Source organism: Panicum virgatum, chromosome 4N (assembly GCF_016808335.1).
Source record: "Panicum virgatum strain AP13 chromosome 4N, P.virgatum_v5, whole genome shotgun sequence".
Lineage (NCBI taxonomy): Eukaryota > Viridiplantae > Streptophyta > Magnoliopsida > Poales > Poaceae > Panicum > Panicum virgatum.
Window position 1 is genome coordinate 29,191,651 of NC_053148.1, and position 13,856 is coordinate 29,205,506.

A 13,856-nucleotide genomic window follows, 5' to 3' on the forward strand; every position below is an offset into this window, starting at 1 on the left:
AGGAGGGGTCCGACATGAGTCTTCACCCCGTCTCCCTCCCATCGCCTCCCTTCCTCTCCCCCCTTGCTCCGTCTCGGCCATGGCGTCGTTCCTTGTGCTCCTCCTCCTCCTCTTCCTCTCGGCCACTGCTGCAGCGGACGCCGACGCCGCCGTCAACCCGCGCCGCCGCTCCCTCGCCGCGCAGACCAACAAAGGCACCATGGCGTCCCTGGCCACCGGGAACCCGATGGTGGTGGGGGTGATGAACGACCGCCTCAAGGCCCTCACCACCTCCTTCGCGCAGCAGATGGGCAGGGAGTTCCACTACTGCATCAAGAACATGTAACCATGCATCCAATCATCGTTCGTTTCCAAATAATTCTCAACGCTTTATTTTGCCTCCCTATATACCAGCTGTGGATTGATGCATGCTTGCAATAAAAAATAAAAATGCAGGGACCAGGAGTGGAACACCGCCTACAATTTTTCCTCTGACCCCACGTTTCTGACCAACTGCATGAAGAAAACCGATGGTACATTTCAGTTCCCCTTCATTAAATTCGTTTTATTTTTGGAGTTCTAGGGAACACCCCTAAGAGCCGGTTTAAATTAGGCCAGTCTCAGTTGGAGTTTCAAACCAAGTTTCTGAAAACAGCAGAACATGCTTATCTTTTTGCATGCCCATTTGGCTTGCAGCATCAAGATATGTATGAATAATCCGGCAAATTTTTAGCTTTTAACGTAGCAATGCAACTCTGGTTAAGTGAGTGATCACATGGCATTTGCATCCCCCTGACTCCACATTACATTAGGGTAATAGAGTACGTGTCACGAATTAGTATATTTGTCTTCCACTGTAAACTATATATCCATCAGATCAGGTTCTCACACATTGACCTATTGTCCATTCGTCCATGAACGGATTAACAGGAGACCTACCGCAGCGCGTGTGCACGGCCGCCGAGATGAAGTTCTACTTTGAGAGCTTCCTCGAGAGCAACGGGAGAAAGAACTACGTCAGGCCAAACAAGAACTGCAACCTCACTTCATGGATCGATGGCTGTGAGCCTGGATGGTCATGCAGTGCCGGCAAAGATCAGGAGGTCAACTTAAAAGATGCTGTCAACATCCCTTCCAGAACCCTCGATTGCAGCGGTTGCTGTGCTGGGTTCTTCTGCCCTCATGGCCTCACTTGCATGATACGTAAGTAAGCCCTGGCAGCCACGCACACCGTAGCTCACTCGCGTACCAATTTTCTGAGGTACAATTCCACCGTTACTCATCTGTTGTGCTGTGTGCTGTGTGCAGCATGCCCTTTGGGAGCATACTGTCCTGAGTCCACTTTGAACAAAACAAGTGGAGTCTGTGATCCGTAAGATCATCCTTTTCACAACTCCACTACTAAGCTCTGGATCAGAGCGCATTATTGTCCATTACTGATCGATGAACACTGCTTGGTGCAGGTATCACTATCAACCACCAGCAGGAAAGCCAAATCATACGTGTGGCGGTGCGGATAGATGGGCAGATGTTATTAGCACAGATGATGTTTTCTGTCCACCTGGTTACTACTGCCCAAGCACAATACAAAAGCTCGATTGTAGTAGTGGGTAATTCTATCTATCGAATGCCTCAATATTTATTTGGTCAACCGCCTAGCCCTAGACTAGTAATTTCTCTTAGTTGTTTAACGCGACATACGCGTATAGCTCAAAAGTTTAATATGCTTCACAATGCTAATGAATGTAAATTGCGCCTTTGCAGGTTTTATTGTAGGAAAGGCTCAACTTCACAAACCAGTAAGTTTAACATTTGTTCATATAGAAAATCTCTGATTGTTTCTTCAACTTTATTTCAATAAGGTTAATTCCTTGGTAAACGGAAAAGTTATCATGCATATAGGGGATGATTTTTCTTGTGCTGATACTGTAATTTGTTTTTTTTTATAGCCTTGCCTTGAAATGGCCTAACTATGCTACGTGATCACTTTATCTTCTTCTCATTTGCAGAATGCTTCAACAAAGGAAGCTGTAAACCAAATTCTGCAAATCAGGACATTACCATATTCGGTGCACTGCTTGTGGTAATATGATACGGTTCAACTGGAACCTCATTCAAGAGTGTGATATGTCTTCTAAACTAAAAAGAAGTTGGGTTAACATCTACCCTTTAATGATTCTGTAGGGCGCCCTGTGTTTTTTACTGCTGATCATTTACAACTTCTCCGGACAACTTCTGATGAACCGGGAGAAAAAGCAAGCAAAATCTAGGGAGGCTGCCGTAAGACATGCTAGAGAGACAGCAGCAGCTCGTGAGAGATGGAAAACAGCTAAAGATGTCGCCAAGAAACACGCTGCAGGCCTGCAGTCATCACTGTCCCGCACATTCTCACGCAAGAAAACTCTGAGGTCGCATGAATCGTCCAAAGGAGGTATGCCTTCATCTGAATCCACTGATGGGCCATCGACCGAGCCAGGAGGAAAGAAGGAAAGCCTCACTGAAATGGTGCGTTCACTCGACGAGAACCCCGAGAAGGGCGAAGGTTTCCATGTGCAAATAGGAGAGAAAAAGAAGCCTAAAGGAAAGCATGCGCATACCCAGAGCCAAATTTTCAAGTATGCTTATGGACAGATTGAGAAGGAAAAGGCAATGGAACAAGACGCCAAGAACCTTACGTTTTCAGGAGTGATATCGATGGCCACCGAAGAAGATATCAAGAAAAGACCCACGATTGAGATTGCTTTCAAAGACCTCACTCTAACATTGAAGGGAAGTAAGAAAAAGCTTTTGAGATGTGTGACAGGAAAGCTCATGGCTGGTCGGGTAGCGGCGGTGATGGGCCCATCTGGCGCGGGCAAGACCACATTCTTGAGTGCTATTGCTGGCAAGGCAACAGGATGCCAGACAACAGGTATGATACTTATAAATGGGAAAACAGAACCTATCCGCTCATACAAACGAATCATTGGCTTCGTCCCACAAGATGATATTGTCCATGGGAACTTAACAGTTCAAGAGAACCTCTGGTTCAATGCAAGATGCAGGTATGCAAAAGTTGAAAACCCTGTCTATAAGATTCCGTACTCATCTAGTTAGTAAATGTAGACTCAATTTCTTTCACATGCCATGTCATGCCCCAGGCTGTCTGCTGACATGTCAAAAGCTGATAAGGTCCTTGTCGTGGAAAGAGTTATCGAGTCCTTGGGGCTTCAACCAGTTCGTGATTCTTTGGTTGGAACTGTTGAACAGCGTGGCATCTCCGGCGGCCAGCGCAAACGAGTAAACGTTGGTCTAGAGATGGTCATGGAACCCTCCGTGCTGATTTTGGATGAGCCAACCTCGGGTTTGGACAGTGCTTCATCCCTACTTTTACTTCGCGCCCTACGTAGGGAAGCTCTTGAGGGTGTAAATATCTCTATGGTTGTTCATCAACCCAGGTTGTTTGCAAATTCATCTTATTGCTGCTTGTATGCTGCCTTAAACTCAATTACTTTAAGGTTGTAACCGGGCTGGTTTTATTTGCAGCTATACATTGTACAGGATGTTTGATGATTTGATACTTCTCGCGAAAGGTGGTTTGACTGTATACCACGGGCCTGTAAAGAAAGTGGAGGAATACTTTTCAGGATTGGGCATTGTTGTGCCAGACCGCGTGAACCCACCGGACTACTACATAGACATCTTGGAAGGAATTGTGAAGCTAGACACAAAAGAACCTGTAAATGTCAAAGATCTCCCTATTAGATGGATGCTGCACAATGGGTATGAAGTTCCACGAGACATGCTGCAGAGTTCTTCTGACTCAGAATCCTCTATTAGGGGGGGAGGAGACCAATATGCCTCAGGTGGTGACACCGGGCAATCTATTGCTGGTGAAGTCTGGGGTAATGTGAAGGACATAGTTGGGCAGAAGAAAGATGAGTATGATTACAATAAAACATCTGAAAACTTATCGAATCGGCGTACTCCTGGTATCCTTAGGCAGTACAAATACTACCTGGGAAGGTAAGATATTCTAACAAGTGGAGACTTTATATTAGCTTCTTTGGTTATTTTTTTTGGTAAACGAATATAATCAACATCCTCGTTCTATGTTATTCAGGTGTGGCAAGCAGCGGCTTCGTGAGGCTAGAATACAAGGAGTTGACTATCTGATACTGGGCCTTGCTGGTATCTGTCTGGGCACACTTGCTAAAGTGAGCGATGAGTCCTTTGGAGCACTTGGCTACACATACACTGTCATAGCCGTGTGTAAGTTTTTATCTTTATCCTGAGACATGGAGTATTCCAAATATGATGTTTATACCATGTAATTGCGTTCATCGTACTTCTCTAAAGGTAGAGTAGGAAAAATGGGTACGGATCAAACTGGTAAGGTGAGTGCAGTATACTTAATTAGGACTCAAAATTAATCTGAACCTGTCATGGAACGAAGATAATTTGCAACATTGTGTTGTATGCTTGAACTTTATTTATAAGCAAGAATCAGAACTTTTAGGTTCATTTGCAAAATAAGCTTCTGTTGGATGCAGCTCTGCTATGCAAGATTGGGGCCCTAAGATCATTTTCGCTTGAGAAAATACACTACTGGAGGGAGAGAGCATCCGGCATGAGCTCACTGGCATACTTCTTATCCAAAGATACAATAGACCACTTCAACACGATTATTAAGCCCATCGTCTACCTCTCCATGTTTTACTTCTTTAACAACCCGAGGTCATCAATCTGGGAAAACTATGTTGTTCTTCTGGCCCTCGTCTACTGCGTGACGGGAATTGGATACACTTTTGCCATCTTTTTCCAGCCTGGTTCTGCACAGCTGGTGAGCTGACATGCTGTTAAATTGGTTGCACATTAAACATAAGCACTTTATGCCTCCATACCCCTTCCGCCCCCAACATCTAGGATATTGGTTGGGTTTACATATATATATATATACGTACTAATGATGCTTTGTTTATGATGACAGTGGTCGGCGCTGCTTCCGGTTGTTCTAACACTAATAGCAACCCAGCAAAAGAACACCTTCTTTGCTAACCTTTGCTACACAAAGTGGGCTTTGGAAGCATTCGTGATTGCAAATGCTCAGAAGTACTCTGGAGTATGGCTCATAACGCGGTGTGGCTCGCTGTTGAATAGTGGGTATGACATCAACGACAAGATTTTGTGCATAGTCGTTCTTGTAGCGAACGGGGTGATATTTCGGTGCGTGGCTTTCTTCTGCATGGTGATCTTCCAAAAGCACTAATGGATGAGCATGGTCTGTTATGGGTTTATGCAGTTTGATCTGTATGAGGTTTGTTAGTTTTTGTCTATCGGTTTATCAGTCCAGAGATGCTAGTATATGTAACATAGCAGCTGATTTGTTCATTATGGCATGTAGCTAGCACGTAGAAGAACAATACATGCGTTGTGTATGTGTTCTTTACCACAGTTAGGATGAAGCCATCCATGTAGATATAGACACATAAACAAGTTGTTCAGTGAAAAGAAAAGAAAGTAAAATCCTTGAGGTATATATGTTGTTTGTAAATTTTTAGGAATTATTCTTCTCTAGCTAAGTATAGAGATTCAGGGTTATCCTTTCCCCATGAGCCTCCCTAAGTACTCCACCTCCCCATGCCTAACAAACACTTCAACCGATTACCGCCATTGTTGGCGGAAGAAGCCAAATGAAACTCACTTCATCGTAAGCCCATAGACTAGCTCGCAACCACCATGCCATCGGTTCAAAGGAGGTGATGTGTAGCCATCTAAATGAAGTGAAAGACGCTGTATTGGCGATGATCTTAGGTGCCACTCCCTTACTTGGAGTTATCATTGTGACATCCCAACCACCCTCATCCTTTTAATGGGTTCTCCAAATGAACATCAAGATCTCTCTCTTTTATGAGGGACCATAGGCTTTAGGCTTAGTCCTAGAAGGTTGAATGCTTTCGCTACGCCCCATAACATAAATGCTAAGAAACTTCTTGACCTTAGAGCATGAAAGTGATTTCATTAGTTGCCCAAAATTGTGCTAGGTATCGTAACTTCCTGTGAGCTTCTTTAGGTGCACATTTTGATTTCCTCCTATTTTTGAGAAATCATTTGATGGGAAGCCTTGGAGATCCTCTTATAAATCCCGAGTCCTCAAGACAGCAAGGCCATACGATCATACACGCAGCATAAATTTACTAGTCGGCATCACGAAATGTCAACACTCTTGTCCAGTGATCATCATCCAGGTTTCCTATCCTTTCCAAATGTTGCATTAAAGGCTTTAAGAGCCAATGGTGATCATGGTGCGGATGAACTTGCTATTTGTACGTACTTTCAGCCCATTTTGTTTTTTTATTTGTTTTCTTTTTATTTTTTACTTCATATTTGAGTTTTATTTAGGGATCATGTTGTGTTCATTTTCATGTCTCCCCTCCCCCTTTCTCTTATCATTTCATGTTTCGTATATAATTTGATGTTTCGTTCTTTTCTATTTTATTTTGTAAAATTTTCCCTTTCTTTTTGGGTGTGCATTTTACAATGTTCTAGTGTTGTGGTTGACACTAATTTGGCTACTAGAGAGACAAAATAACTTGAAAATTAAGATATTCCTCCTCATAAGATGTCAGCGATAAAATTTACTACTACTTAAAAAAAGAACGAAGTATAGGATGTGCATGCCTTATGTCTCGCATGTGTCCTTTTCAATTACTTTTTGTGATAAAAAAATTTGTGTGCGCACGCCGTCTCCCCACCTCTCCTCACATTCGTGAGCGATTCCATCTCGCCACTGCCGTCGCCCTCCCTCCCCAACGCCGTTCTCAACTTTGACCCGGAGAAAAATGCCGAAGAGGAGGGAATCATCAGAGAGTGATGACGAGATAGAAAAATGTTCTAGTGTTCTCACATTCGTGAGCGACTTCTTTATTATTATTATTATTATTTTCAATTGCTAGCAGCTCAAACTAAGAGGAGGGAATCATCAGAGAGTGAGAGCCAACCGGATCAATATATTGATCGACGAGATGCTGCAAATCATTTGGAGGCCCCATGTGCAACTAACGGCATTGACCCACTTGCATTGCATCCATACAGAAGGCAAGCATACGCACGTCCTGCATGGCAAGCATCCGTGATGATGAGCAACCAAGGAACTTAACGGTTGTGACAGTTGTGCAATGAACACTTCCAAGCAAAGCAAACACACACACACACACACACACACACACACACACACACACACACACACACACACACACACACACACACACACACACACACACACACACACACACACACACACACACACACACACACACACACACACACACACACACACGTCCTTGCTCCCTTTCTGATGATCCTTGCCTTTGGGAAGCTTCCGAAGATTGGTAAAACACTGCATAAATAAGTCACAAACCTTGTGATCTAAAGAGAACAGATCGCTCCACAAAGTAGAACTTGTTATTGTATGAAAAAGTATAGGTGTACCATTTTTGTAATCAAGGATTTCCTCATAGTAGCTATTCATCTTAAGGAATGCATCTGTGCGGTAAATTATGTTTATCAATCTGCGTGAAGTCTCATAAATCTCAAACACCTCCCTGTTCAAGGACCCAATTTTTCCATTCAGACGCTGCAACGCTGGCGTGAGAATCAACTGCAAGACAAAAATCCATACGCTGCATCATTTGTCAAAAAATCATTTAGCTGGCAGGTCTAGCACAGTTGATGCTTGAGCACACACTTTCAGTGCAAATTTCTAAGAAGATATGGTGATTCTGCGAAACAGGGAACATAACGAGCAAAATGCCAATACTGATTTCTATCTCCTAAAGAACAAACAGCAGTAAACCCATAATCAAGAAGCAATAGACCATATAAAATAATCTGAAGGCAGTCCATCATAACATCCACCATGTGAAACAAGTGGAAGACATTTTTATTTGTTTAGCATAAACAAACACACAAGACAGGCCCAATTTTTTTTTCTTTTTTTCTTTTTTATAATCTGAATAAAATTTTTCTACCTCAATTTTTTTATGTAATTCTTATCCAATTGATTTTTGCACAATTTTTTTCTCGTTAGTTTTTCCTCTATCTCTTCAAAAAATTTCTTGAAAATTTTTCCATCTCTCTCAATTTTTTTCTTGAAATTTTTTTATCTCTCTAATTTTTTTTTGAATCAGGATAGCATATACTTAGATATTGCACGACCTAGCATGAAATTTAATTCCATTATTTATTTCATTTGATTACTTCCCTTGGTGTTGTGTGGCAGGTCTCCAAGTGGGGCACTGCTACCATTTGTTCTTCCGGAATCTGGCAATTTTGTTAAACATGCAAACATAAAAGTACACTTTTTATTAATGTAATACTCAATGATACAAAATCATATTGGAAAACAGGCACCGTCTGAAATTTCACACCACGAGCACTCATAATATTAATATGAAAGGACCTATTATAATCATTGCTGGGCCAGGACCTAATATTTTTACCCTCTCTTTGTGGCTATCCTAGCACTCACCCTTCTCATCTACCATACTCATGAATGCCTGGGCAAGGGAGGGGGTCATCTATTTATAGGCCAAGGTGGATAATAGGATGGTGATATGTGTCCCCTTTCTAAGAATTCCTAAACATTCTAATATTTTCTAAATTTATTTATTCTAATTCTATATAACTCCATATAAAATATCTCATTCTTATATTGTGGGAGAAGGACTATAAATTTGTCTTACTCTTTCTCAACAGACAATTTATTTATTTGCGCCATATCTAGCAACGAATTTTCTACTGTGAATTAAAGGATGTGTCTCCGCGTCAGTTGACTGATATTTTGAATATCTGTCAATCGATGATGTCAGCCGTTCATCCACCATCCAAGGATTCGGCTGTTATACGTTACCTGTCCGTACTGCACTTTACCATAGCACACCCGTTAAACATACAAGCAAATCCATAACGAGCCCACTTGAGGTTTGCAGACCCGTTAGCGTTGTTGTCTGTTTTTTTATGTTTGTTTTGGAGGCCTGCTGCTGTTGTTATCGGCTCATGGTCTGTTCTTTTCTTATTGCCAACTAGAATACAAACAAAAATGACAACAAAAACAACCAAACATTTTACAGGTACAATTTCTGCCTCACAATAAAATTACATGTACAAGTTATCCTAGTTGTAAAACTAGGACATCGATTGAAGGTAACAGGCTCAAGTGTTAAACAGAGCAACATGCCCAACACACATACAAGATGTGTGTTGTAGCTGCTAGTCTTTTTTTTCTTAGGCTCTTTTCCAGATACAACAATTATTATTTGTACAACTATGACTTAAAACATGACAATTACAACGAATGAAAATTTTACAGATGATGGAAGTACAGTATACTTGTAACATAAAATGGAATATCTAGCAAGTTACACCTCCAAAATGATCACAAATTGTATCCAACCAGACATACATCCAGCACCTCAATTGGCCAAATTCCAAAGCAAAGAGAGGCAGCCATCACCCATCCCACAACAAGCGGAAGAAGTAGAAAAGGCAATGAACATACCTCTTTCTCGAAACCTGAAAAAAAATATTAACTGGAATCTGAATTTCACAAATTACAAAAAATTATAGAGTAAGAAAACTCTTGTCATGACAAAAAAGACCTGAATCTCAGTATATTTGAACTGGGTGCCTAATAACAAAAGTATATGCACACCTGCTAGTCCAAATCCACCTGAACACATCAAGATATAAAATAGGTGTTGCTTGCGACTCAGCCAGCCATTATGGATGCTATAGATGCAATCACAAGAACTGGCAGACACTTGAGTTTTGAAAAAGCCAAGAGATATGTCCAGTACAAAGAATAAGATGAGTTCAAATAATTATTCACTAGATCATATTTGGTAAACTCAAAAAAAAAAGAACCTCCACCAAATGTAAATCTGTACAAAGGTAAAGGAGGGAATAAGATAACATGTTACCAGTGTTAGTTTATTATTAAAATAATAAACATAAGTAAAAATAAATGCAGAAAATTACATAGGAACAATATCGAAATTAACAATTGTCTCTAGATGTAAATTTAGCATAATGATCATGTAGGTTTTTCATAGAACAAAAGTTCCTAACTGTTTGCTACCTATATTAGAGATCCCTTGGTTAGCATGCTATTAGCCATTCAAAAAAATAGAAATCTTTAAAAGATAAAAGAGAAAGAGACTTAGCTATTATAGGCCTCCTACACTCTTAGTCCCCGTTGGTCCTGCAAATTGACTCCTCGTCTAGCTAGAACACCTAAACTAGGTAAAAGATGAGATAATTTCATGGTTATCTCACTACATTAGTATGTATCATGTAGATAATTAAAAGGGGTAACAACATATGTCACATCTCAAGTAGGATCAGTTCACTAGCCTAAAGGCCAAAGACATCATTTCCAAACTCTTTACACTTCCCATCTGACATACACTGCAACTACACTATAAATTGCAGTGCAATTATACAACAATTATATGACTAATTCAAAATATATGCAAAAATCATTTACATGTTAACGAAAGAAAAGGTTATAGATTTGGTGAATGTAAACACTGGTACAATATGAGTTAACACAATAATGTAATACATTTGTCCTAGTTGATTAGATTATCACGGTGAAAAGTACACTGCAAAATAATGTTGTAACAGAAACATAAAAAGCTTCTCCAACAATATATACTATAAATGATCCTAGTTACATAACTCCTTAAGACATGATTCATACCAATATATTGCACAACAAAAAATTGATGTTATTAAAAAAAGCATGTAGTCGGAGCAGAAAAACAATATAACAGTAGACAATTTATTAATTGCATCAATAAAGTACACTTGGATATCAGTCTAAATTTTTTTTGTTAGTAAAAAGCTTAACTAACAAAACAACACAATTCCCTGTAATTAAATTAATACAATTTTGACTAAGCTGTTCCGAGATAAAACATAAAGAGATTAGCTTGTTGCATGGTGGTGTTAGAAAAGCAGGTTAGAAGAGAAATTTATCTGAAATAAATGAAAACATTTTAGGTGATGATTGTTATCTTTAAATTCTAGTTATGCATATCAAAATAAAAATTAAGATATTCCCCTTACGGAGTGCCCTAACAATCAATATATCCCCCATAAACACTTAAATCATCAATCAAATGATAAGGATCAGTTGGGGGCTTATTCCCAATTGATTAAGAAAATAAAGAAACACTAATCATAAATCTAATAAAGTTGGCAAGATATAAAAAGATGTTGGGAACAGAGTTGTTAAAAACTACAGTAGAACAAAATAAAAATTTTAGCCAGTGAATAGTGAAATAGATGAATATTTTAGCTAGCATTTACTAACATCCACCAACCAGAAAAAATTACTAGTGAACAATAAACTCTGATGCATGCTGGTGTATACTTGGTACTATGTATTTGCTCAAAATTTAACATTCTTTACTACTATACATATCAGCTAAGCCTATACATGCATATATAGTTGTAGCAAAATGGGTCCATTTTATTTTGAAAAAACAATACAAACACAATAAGTTGAAACAAATCTGTGGGCTTTGAACAATTTTGTGGTTCAAGAGAGTGAACTCCCTCACCAGAAAAAAATCATTATGCCTTGGTTAGAGGTCAACAATTTCCTCCTGCGGCTTGTTATTCCTTATCTTCAATCCAAAAACTGATCAAACTTAAATAATAAAGAAATATTAAACCTACTCTAGACTGAGATTGGAGTGTGTTAGCAATGTAAATTTCATATACAATATTATATTATTTTTGAAGTTTCAGCTGAAAAATAAATAAAGAATTTACAGTTCAAATTTCATATACACGACCAGTTAGTTTCTCGACTGGTAGGTGAGCCACTAGCAAATTGCCTAACAGTAGCACCCAATTTTTTCATATACAAGTGTTTTAGAACAGTTTATGTCATAATGATCTTTCTAGGTTGAACGTGAACACGATAATGATCTTTCTAGAGACAACGTGAACACGCTGACATGCATACTAAACCAGTCACTTACGAGCGAAAATTAAACAGTATCACCCAAGGTATCGTATGCAACTCGTTAAACCCTACAAAATGACATGGCATAGGAAAACATTTGACTGGTAAATTTGGCTTACACATAAGCAAATGCACTAAAGAAATAAAACATGTGAGCCCTCAGGAATTGCACGATAAACAAATGCACCCATGTAGAGACAATACAAAAGACAGCAGGTAAACCTCTACCTAGCTTAGTCCCTGTCAATTAAACTAGCATACGAAATAAACCAAGCAATCACATAACTGTCATATAGAATAGAGAAAGTGTGTGCAGTGATTCAAAAAACAACAAAGCTAGGGCTCGCAAATCATAGACAGGAACATTCACAGAGTGCAAAAATCATAAAAACATCTAGTCACTACCGGAGAAAATATCCATAAAAAAGCATAAGTAAAAACCTGAGTAACTTGCTAATGGCGTATTCAGATTGACACACACACACACACACACACACACACACACACACACACACACACACACACACACACACACACACACACACACACACACACACACGCACACACACGCACACGTATTGACCAAAAATATTCAGATTGAGAAAAATATGTTTTTTAACAATGCACCATGTTATACTCTTAAATCAGTTCTAAACAATGTATCTACTTACACTATCTACATACTCCCTCCATCCCAAGATAAGTGTTGTTTTAGCATTTAAATTTTGTCCCACAAAGAGTGTTGTTTTAGCTTGTAATGAGATCCATCTAATTAAAGCAATACCAAGTACCAAGAAAACATTGTATAGGAAAACACATAGAGCCAATCAAATACATAGAAGATGTTACTTTTCTAGTTCCAATGGATATGCATTCATTGAGGATCCAGAAAACCAAATAAATAATACGATTTTCAATCACAATTGTTAGAAATAATTAGGGGTAACAAAGTTATTTATTGGGATGAGTAATGCGTCTGAAATTTTCTAACACAACACTTATTTTGGGATGAAGGGAGTACGTAGCTGGTCATCCCGTACAACTTGCGTGACATTTTCTTGATATAGTTCACTTGATGTAACAACCATGTTACTTTAAAAATTTAAAAGACAATATATGGAGTGGCACTGAATTGAGCACTTAAAATCCATGATCGTTCCCTTGTAGATTTTCTATAAGAACAATTTAGAACCTTGTAAATCCTTTGCTGAGTTGCTCTTTGCTCGGGTTGTTAGGTTTTGTTTTCTCCTTCTCCTCCTCTCTCTTGGCTAACCTTTGGTTAAGCCTGCCTGTAAGTTTTCTTAACTGCTCTTTTAATTAAAGTTGCTGGGGGTCTTGCCCCATGGTTTTTGCTCAAAAAAACAATTTAGAACCTTACTTATATCCCAAGTAGTGTTGAGAGAGCTAATTTTAACGAAGTACTATGTAGCTGATGTCCTCTAGCTTAATCTTGGCGGAACGCCTCCATCCACAGGCACTCACTCGACTACTCGAGCGAAGCACACACTACTAAAAAACCGGCCAAAGATCCTGGCCAAAGGTACCAGCTACTGTTGCAGCCGGTACTAATGCCACACATCAGTATCGGCTGCAACAGCAACTGGTACCTTTGGCCAGTGGCGCTCAAAGGTAAGGGGTTTGGTACCGGGTTAAAGCATCACCCGGTACCAACCGGTTGGTGGCACCAACCGGCGCCTAAGGAGCGGACAATGGCACCGGGTTTTGCCATGACCCGGTGCCGCCAGGTGCCCATCACAAAGGCACCGGTTGGTAACATGAACCGGTGCCCATGCCTAGTTTTTGGCACCGGTTGAAGAGCATCAACTGGTGCCTTTGAGCCCCCACTATAAATACCCCGGCC

The 13,856-nt window shown here is 39.9% G+C and overlaps 1 protein-coding gene across 1 annotated transcript; it reads left to right on the forward strand.

Annotated features, from left to right (window-relative positions):
* The first annotated feature begins 79 nt into the window (after window positions 1-79).
* LOC120669280 (ABC transporter G family member 28-like) lies at window positions 80-5,227 on the forward strand. Its single transcript, XM_039949057.1, has 13 exons — window positions 80-321; window positions 436-512; window positions 910-1,182; window positions 1,288-1,351; window positions 1,443-1,589; window positions 1,744-1,778; window positions 1,989-2,062; window positions 2,164-3,023; window positions 3,120-3,416; window positions 3,505-3,984; window positions 4,082-4,230; window positions 4,512-4,801; window positions 4,949-5,227. The coding sequence occupies exons 1-13, from the start codon at window positions 80-82 to the stop codon at window positions 5,225-5,227; spliced, it is 3,267 nt and encodes a 1,088-aa protein (XP_039804991.1).
* Window positions 5,228-13,856: the final 8,629 nt, after the last annotated feature.

What these genes read in the sequence shown, in the direction of transcription:
- LOC120669280 (XM_039949057.1), top strand. Translation starts at nt 80, where the DNA reads ATGGCGTCGTTCCTTGTGCTCCTCCTCCTCCTCTTCCTCTCGGCCACT. An exon ending in TATTCGGTGCACTGCTTGTG is followed by an intron (nt 2,063 to 2,163) that starts GTAATATGATAC and finishes ATGATTCTGTAG; the next exon opens with GGCGCCCTGTGTTTTTTACT. An exon ending in ATGGTTGTTCATCAACCCAG is followed by an intron (nt 3,417 to 3,504) that starts GTTGTTTGCAAA and finishes TTTTATTTGCAG; the next exon opens with CTATACATTGTACAGGATGT.